The 6,794-nt window shown below is 36.6% G+C and overlaps 1 protein-coding gene across 3 annotated transcripts in view; it reads left to right on the top strand.

Annotated features, from left to right (window-relative positions):
• CCDC66 (coiled-coil domain containing 66) overlaps positions 1-6,283 on the top strand; it is a 23,495-nt gene extending 17,212 nt beyond the window's left edge. For all 3 annotated transcript variants that reach the window (XM_009322322.1, XM_009322323.1, XM_009322321.1), the window contains 4 exons: positions 794-831; positions 1,111-1,397; positions 1,869-1,996; positions 5,877-6,283. In XM_009322322.1, the coding sequence (XP_009320597.1) occupies positions 794-831; positions 1,111-1,397; positions 1,869-1,996; positions 5,877-5,960 (537 nt within the window). In that variant the 3' untranslated portion in view covers positions 5,961-6,283. The remainder of the gene's footprint in view (positions 1-793; positions 832-1,110; positions 1,398-1,868; positions 1,997-5,876) is intronic.
• Positions 6,284-6,794: the final 511 nt, after the last annotated feature.

The following is a 6,794-nucleotide window of genomic DNA, read 5'->3' as shown; positions in this document are numbered from 1 at the left end:
CTTGTTCGCTCTCTGTATGTATGTATATATATACGTATGCATAAACACCTCACTTTCTCACACCTTCCAATAGAAAAAAGTCTGGTGTAGAAAAGGTGGTGGCCACTTCAACTCTTTAGCCATTTGTTTACTGTGGCTACATACACATGTTTTAGAAGCTGTGGGTGTTAAAAAAAAATGTGAAAATACATAACTGTTCACATAGGTATCTTTAAAGATTTATTCATTTGTTAAACTGAGTTTGTTGGTTTATTTGAGGTTAATGGTAAATCTAATTTTGTGCTTACATTATCGAAAGGTTAATGTTCAAGAATTTTGTACCTGAGAAATGGGGCAATGAATTTTAAGCAGATTTTTAAGATAAGTAAGCATTGTCTGATACCATAAGAAGCATGGGGTACGTTAATATTTTTCATTTAAATAGAAAACTTCTACTGACTGTATCTAGAAACACGGCCTTTCCTTTAATAATCATTATCTTGGGCTGAATCTTTCAGGTTTATAAATGCAGCTTTCCAAGGTCATTGGAAAATATATATAGTATTTTTGATAGTGCTTAGAGCTGCCAGAGACATAGAAAATTGGAGCAAATCTTCCTGTAATTAATTTAATTTAGTTCAGAGACTCTACAAGTCTCTTTAATGCAAGTCTTAGATAAATACCTTTCTCCTGAACCCAGGTCAAACAGTCCTTTTGGAATTTCAGAACAAACTTGTCTTGAAAACTGAAAGCTTTTAATATAAAAAGCATGGAGCTTTTTATTTTACTTTTGACTTTCTTGGTTTTCTCCTAGGAAGAACAATTACATAAGAATCATTTGAATGAAGAAAGGTATGTCAATACTCTGCTTTAATGAAATGTATAAATACATTAATAGTGAAATATACATGCTTTTCTTTCCTGATTTTTAATTTTTTTTTAAAGAATTCAGATGCATCTATTTGTCTACTATTAAAAATACACAAGACCAGACAAACTGCAGGTATAAAAGCAGAGTAAATGAGCAAAAATCCAGTCCTCTGAGGATTGTTTGTTTCTACTATTTGAGAAAATTAATCACATTACTTAAGTATTGTTTGGGGGTTTTTTAACTGAAACTGTTTCATACAGATCTGAATCACCACCTGTTCCAGCAGTTAAGAACAGATTACACCAAGTACAACAAAAACAGATACATGCTTCTAATTTCCTGGTGCATAACAACAATAGTAGAAGAGAGAAGAGTACCAAGACAGATACACAGCAGAGGAGCTCCCCTCCTCCCGTTACAGAAGCTGGAAGACCTCCCTCTTCACAGTTTATTCCGTATGTTCGAACAAATGAAGTATATTATCTTGATCCAGATGCACCAGTGACTAGACCTTCAACACATGACCCACAGTATCGACAGTTTAATGGTACTGAAATGTATTGTGAACTGATTCATGTAGAAGAGAAGAAATGTTACAGTGATTTAGTTCGAAGTGCTGCAATTTATTCAACTTGGTATTTGTTTTTACTGAATTTTGCAGTAACCCATGTGTGTCACAGAACTGTACAGAAAGCCTACGCGACCAAATGATACTCTGTATTAAAAAGAAAAAAAACACAGAAAAAGTTAAAAAAAAATCAAAAAAGCAACAAAATTACTCTTTTATCTGTCTTTTTTGTCCGTTTACCTTTAATGAAGTATGATTGCACTTCTCTGGTATTATTGTATATAGATTTGGCTTTAGGAATCTAAGTGTTGTTTGACTTAAAAATAGTGATCGTAATCTAATAGCAACCAAAACCTGATTTTTCACAAGCTGTGAAAATCTACTGCTTCAAAATTAAAACAAAATTGATAAAGAGTATTGTTAACTGATTTGATATACATTTACTTTTAGATTCTTACCAAACGCCACGACAGATTTTTAGCTCTGATCATGTTAGAGATCCTCTTCTAAATCCTGATGTAGTTAAAATCAGAGAGAGACAACAAGCAATTCTCAAAGGATTGTCAGAATTACGCCAGGTAAGCAAAACGTTATTGGATAAACATATATGTATATATGTAGTAAAGTCAAAATTAATATTGCCAACTATTACATAGTCATAAGCATTAGTCTTTAATTCAGTTTTCCATCACATATGATAAGTTTTGGGCTCTGTCCTCTACTTTTGTTCTTTCTTACTAATTTTGCTTCTCATGCATTACTTCCACCTTTGGACTGTCCTTAGGGGGAGACTGTGGACTCCTTAGTCCTTAGATAGCTATGAAACACTGGAGTACCTGAGAAAACTTGAAACCAAGAGGAATGACTTCATTTAGTCTCCAGGTTTTGATAGGGTTGGTTGTAGTAACAACGTTTCCATTTCAAGGGAAGAAAGAATAGTATTTTAACAAAACGCAAACCCCTCGTTAATGAAATTTCACTTCTGCATTTCATGGGTAAGCCAGTCATGACAGAGCAGCGTGGTTGGTGCAGAAGAGTTAGTGGGGTGGGAGTCATGTGTCAGTCCTGGAAAAATACTTGCAAATTTGAAGTGTGAACACTTAGAAAATCCTTCCAAGATAGCTATTCTTTTGTTAACATGTAGAAGTGAAATTCAGCATTTGTCAATCAGCCAGATTGAGTGACTGAATATAAAATTAAATTTAGTTTAATACTACACACGCAAGAGCTCCTGAGACAAAAGCCTGTGTATGTTTGTATACATTGTTCTATTTGTAGTAAATTACTGGTAATGATTAGATCTACAGGATTGCCAGGATTTTGAATATGGTGAGACTGTCTTTAAGGATCCATGTTGCAGTAAATTAAAGAAGCATAAAAGATAATAGCTGGTAACTGTGAAGTTAAATATTTTCCTGACTGGAGTAAGAATACCAGGAAAAATAGTCAGGCATCTAGTTATTAAGACATGAGTGAATTTGATACTCCCATCTGTTGGCAACAAGGTGCGGCCCATAGCAGATACAAACTGCAGGTCTGGACGATCACACGAACAGTTTCCTTTTATGCTTCTAAATGGCCTGACAGGAGACTGCAAGACAAAAAACCCACATTTACTTTTAGGTTTGCATTTCGTTCTTGAAGAACACTGAAGATAAACATGTGTCAGTATCTTCCCTTGGTTTCGATAAAATACTAAAAGGACTTTATTGCTAGCAGCGCTATTTATTTTTCTTTGCCTTATGGGAGAAAAATTGCATAAATGATCGAAATAAAGGGAAGAAAATCTGACAGACTTAAGGGCAACAAAACTACCGGTAGTTAACACTGTTAATTACCTGCTGTGCTTCAGAAAGACAGAAGTTCTGCCACGCGTACATCGTGCTTCAGTAGTAGGCAAATTCCTTGTGCAAATGAAGGGTCATGGCTCTGCCAAAGTTATTAAGAAAAGTTGTGACCCAAGAATGCTGAAAGGTTGCCAGTTTCTAATGGCTTCCAGATAGGTTTGACTGGATCTGGTCTTCCCTGATGCTCATTAACATTTTTGTTAAATATCTACAACTGTTAAAAGTATTTTGTATTCAGGCTTCATTTGCCAGTGGTATTTTGGTTAAGAATGAAGCCAGCTTCAAAGCACAATTTGATCCTTGTGCTTGCCGAGGCGAACAAAAGCCATGGATATTTAAAGAGGTTTAAGGTGATAGTAGCCATGTTGGCAAACTTCAAAGAGACGGGCGCTTGGGGACATTTTTGATGCATAGTATATATTCAGGTCTTAACAGTGGCTAAAAACTAATGATGTTAAGGTTAGCCTTTCAATGGGCCTTGGTTCTGGAAGAAGTAACTTAAAACATGTAGAGTTCTTTTTTTAAATATCCTACCAGCTGCAGAATGCATTTAGGACATTAACTGTTGAACTTGGGTATATCTTGTATACCTAAGTATTGTATACTCCTACAGCTGACACCTCTTTTGCATCAGCTACTTCACTGAGAAAGTAAGAGTAATGCAATATTTTGTATGAAATACAATTTAAACAAAGAGCAGAGTTTACTTTTGTATTTCAGAAGATAAGCTAGACTTGTTTTTTAAAATTATATATACCTGCAAATATATATATAGGATTGATAGTTTCAGAATATATATATATATATTCACAACATACTTGGCCGTTCTTCATCCTTCTTTTGTCTGGGGGAATTCACAGCATATTTGGCCAGTTTTAGCCTTTGAAATACCCGCCCAGCTAGAGCGATAGATAAATACAATCGGGCTGTTTCGGTAACAGTCTAGCTGAACTGGCTGACCCATGGAAGACACCAGTGAAAACGGAGGGCAGCTGAGGGCGATTCTGTCATTGCATTTCTTACAAGACAGCAAGTCTCTTCCTGTATTCCAGGTGACAGCAGTAATAGGAACTGTCAACAGACTCTGATTTTCCTCACTGAATTTGAAAGAGTCAGTGGAATAAGCCCAAGTTTATTCATCCAGCAAAGTGAATGAAGTATTTGTGAAAAAGAAGGGCCAATTTTAAGAAACGGGACAAAAACCCCAGCTACAGTCAGTACGTACCAGAACATCTTATTTTTACTAAGGCAATAAAACCATTTGCCAACAGGTTGTAGCCTACAATGGCTAAGCGGTCTTGCCAGCCACCAGCAGGCTGTCCAAGGACATACAAAGAAAGACCTCACTACTTGTCCCTATGTAGATATTGCACATCATTACTTTTCTCTAGGCCCTTTTTATGACCTTTGCAAACTGTGTGATGATAGACTTTGTTCCAGTTTTCAATGTTACTTACTTGTTTCTCACCTCAGCTCTGGGTTGATTTAAACCAACTTATTGCATGACTTTAGCATGCTACTAAATGCAAAAAACACGCTATAAAAAGTAATTATTGACAAAGGGACTGAACGAGTCCGCTGACCCATTAATAGAAATAGCAGACACTGTTGATGAGTTAAAAAGCAATTCACCAAGTGATTGAAAGCAGGCAGCTGCTGCTTTTGGAAGGATGGAAAGTGAAATCTTAACAGGCTGCATTCTTTGCTAACTGAAGCCAGTTCTGCATGACCTCTCTCCCCTTCTGTGCCACCAGGAATACCATATCTAAATTGTTGTAGTATCTGCTGGCTTGCGTTCGGTCTATGCTGAGCTGTGCCGGCAGCCTATAACCCTTATGTTTGAGAAAAATACCGTTGTAACTTTTTTTTTTTTTTTGGTAAATGAACTTCTTTGGTACCAAATTACTTCTGACATGTCTAAAATGGATAGAGCCCAAGGGGCCAGATGTATTGATACATACAATCCTATTAATTACAGTAAAAAGACTTATTTCAAATTTATGACTGTACCTGACATAGCTATGGCAGGTATTGCCATATAGCCAAGGATACACTTCCAGGAGTTTTTTATTACAGGTTTTCTCCATTGTCTAGTACTTACAAGAGCCATTAACAAAGCAGGAACCTTTTACCTTTTGAGAGTAAATATGCATATCCTAAAGCATCTGACACGGTTCTAGTTCAAATGGTAATGCTGCCCTTCATCTCAAAAGTGTAATTTATGTTAAGATTAAAAGCTGGTATTTGTAAAGGTTTTGGGTTCAGCTTCATGAAAGAATACGCTAGAATACCACAAATGTAGTGACAATGCACAGAGGATTGAGCAACTTAAATTTAATACAGTGGAAAAGTCCTTCTTCCTCTGTGGAGTCATCCCTGGAAACTGGACTGGCTTCTGCTTCAGACACGCGTCAAGTCTTTTGCAGAAGACAGGAAAACTTGAGTTCCCTCTCCACTGAATGTGTTCTGTTGTATTGCTTTTTTTAAAGTCATGTATTTAAAAAACATTGAGCCTCAACAAGCAAATTGTTCTAAAATATGAAACAGTGACACTTTATTAGTTCAGGCCGCATGAGGAAGACTGTTCACATTTCTATTCCATTTATTTCAGGGCCTCCTGCAGAAGCAGAAGGAGTTGGAGACCGCTCTGATTCCCGCTATAGCTCAAGAAGAGAACTTTATTTCACCATTTTGAGAGGTACATATGAATGTTCTGAATTCTTAAAATGTAAAGGCACAGCACTTTGCTACTCTAATTAATTATGAACCATCTCTATTTTTTTTTAATGAAAGACTTAAATTATGTGAATTTTGCTAGATTACAGGGTCATGTTGCTTTTCATATTGAAGATACATTAAACTAATGACAGTGTGTCTGTTCAGAATGGTCTTCATGCTACCTGAAGACCCATGTCCGTTTAATATAAACCACCAAAACACCGTATAAAAATGTTACATGGGTTTTTGTAGAACTCAGTGTATGTATTTTGATAAATAAAAAGATTAAGATGTATTCTGAATGGCTTGGGTAGACTGTGTTGGTATTTTTAACTATATGAAACTGCTTGTACGTAACTCTTCAGACAGCTTTTAGGCTTAGACAATGTATATTAACTCAAGTAATCTCAGATTTTAAGACCACAGAAGTGCCGACTCTCAACTTTTGCCCCTCTCAATTAAAATGGGATAGCAGCACTTAACCTTGTAGTGGGCTGGGCCCAAGGCAGTAGAGCTCAGTTGAAGGAAGTCTTCTTATACAAGGTCTGAACAGATCAGTATCCAGTGCTTCCAGTCAGAATTAGATCTTTACTTCAGACTGATTTGCTTTTAGTCTTCAAAAGACAGGATAATCTGGGGTAAAACTGTTTCTCTCCTAGCTCTCCGCAGAAGACGCATAAAACCTGAATTCATGTCGGTTGCTCTGTGATACCATGCGATAACCGCCATAGAACCTCCACCCCGAGATTCCTCCCTCCCTCTAACTGTGCTTAGACATAACCTGAAGGTAGCTTACAGCAGTAGCAAAGGG

Source organism: Pygoscelis adeliae, unplaced genomic scaffold (assembly GCF_000699105.1).
Source record: "Pygoscelis adeliae isolate BGI_AS28 unplaced genomic scaffold, ASM69910v1 Scaffold404, whole genome shotgun sequence".
In the NCBI taxonomy this organism is placed as follows: domain Eukaryota; kingdom Metazoa; phylum Chordata; class Aves; order Sphenisciformes; family Spheniscidae; genus Pygoscelis; species Pygoscelis adeliae.
The sequence above is the reverse complement of the archived record's forward strand: the minus strand, read 5'-3'. Positions and strand labels throughout refer to the sequence as shown.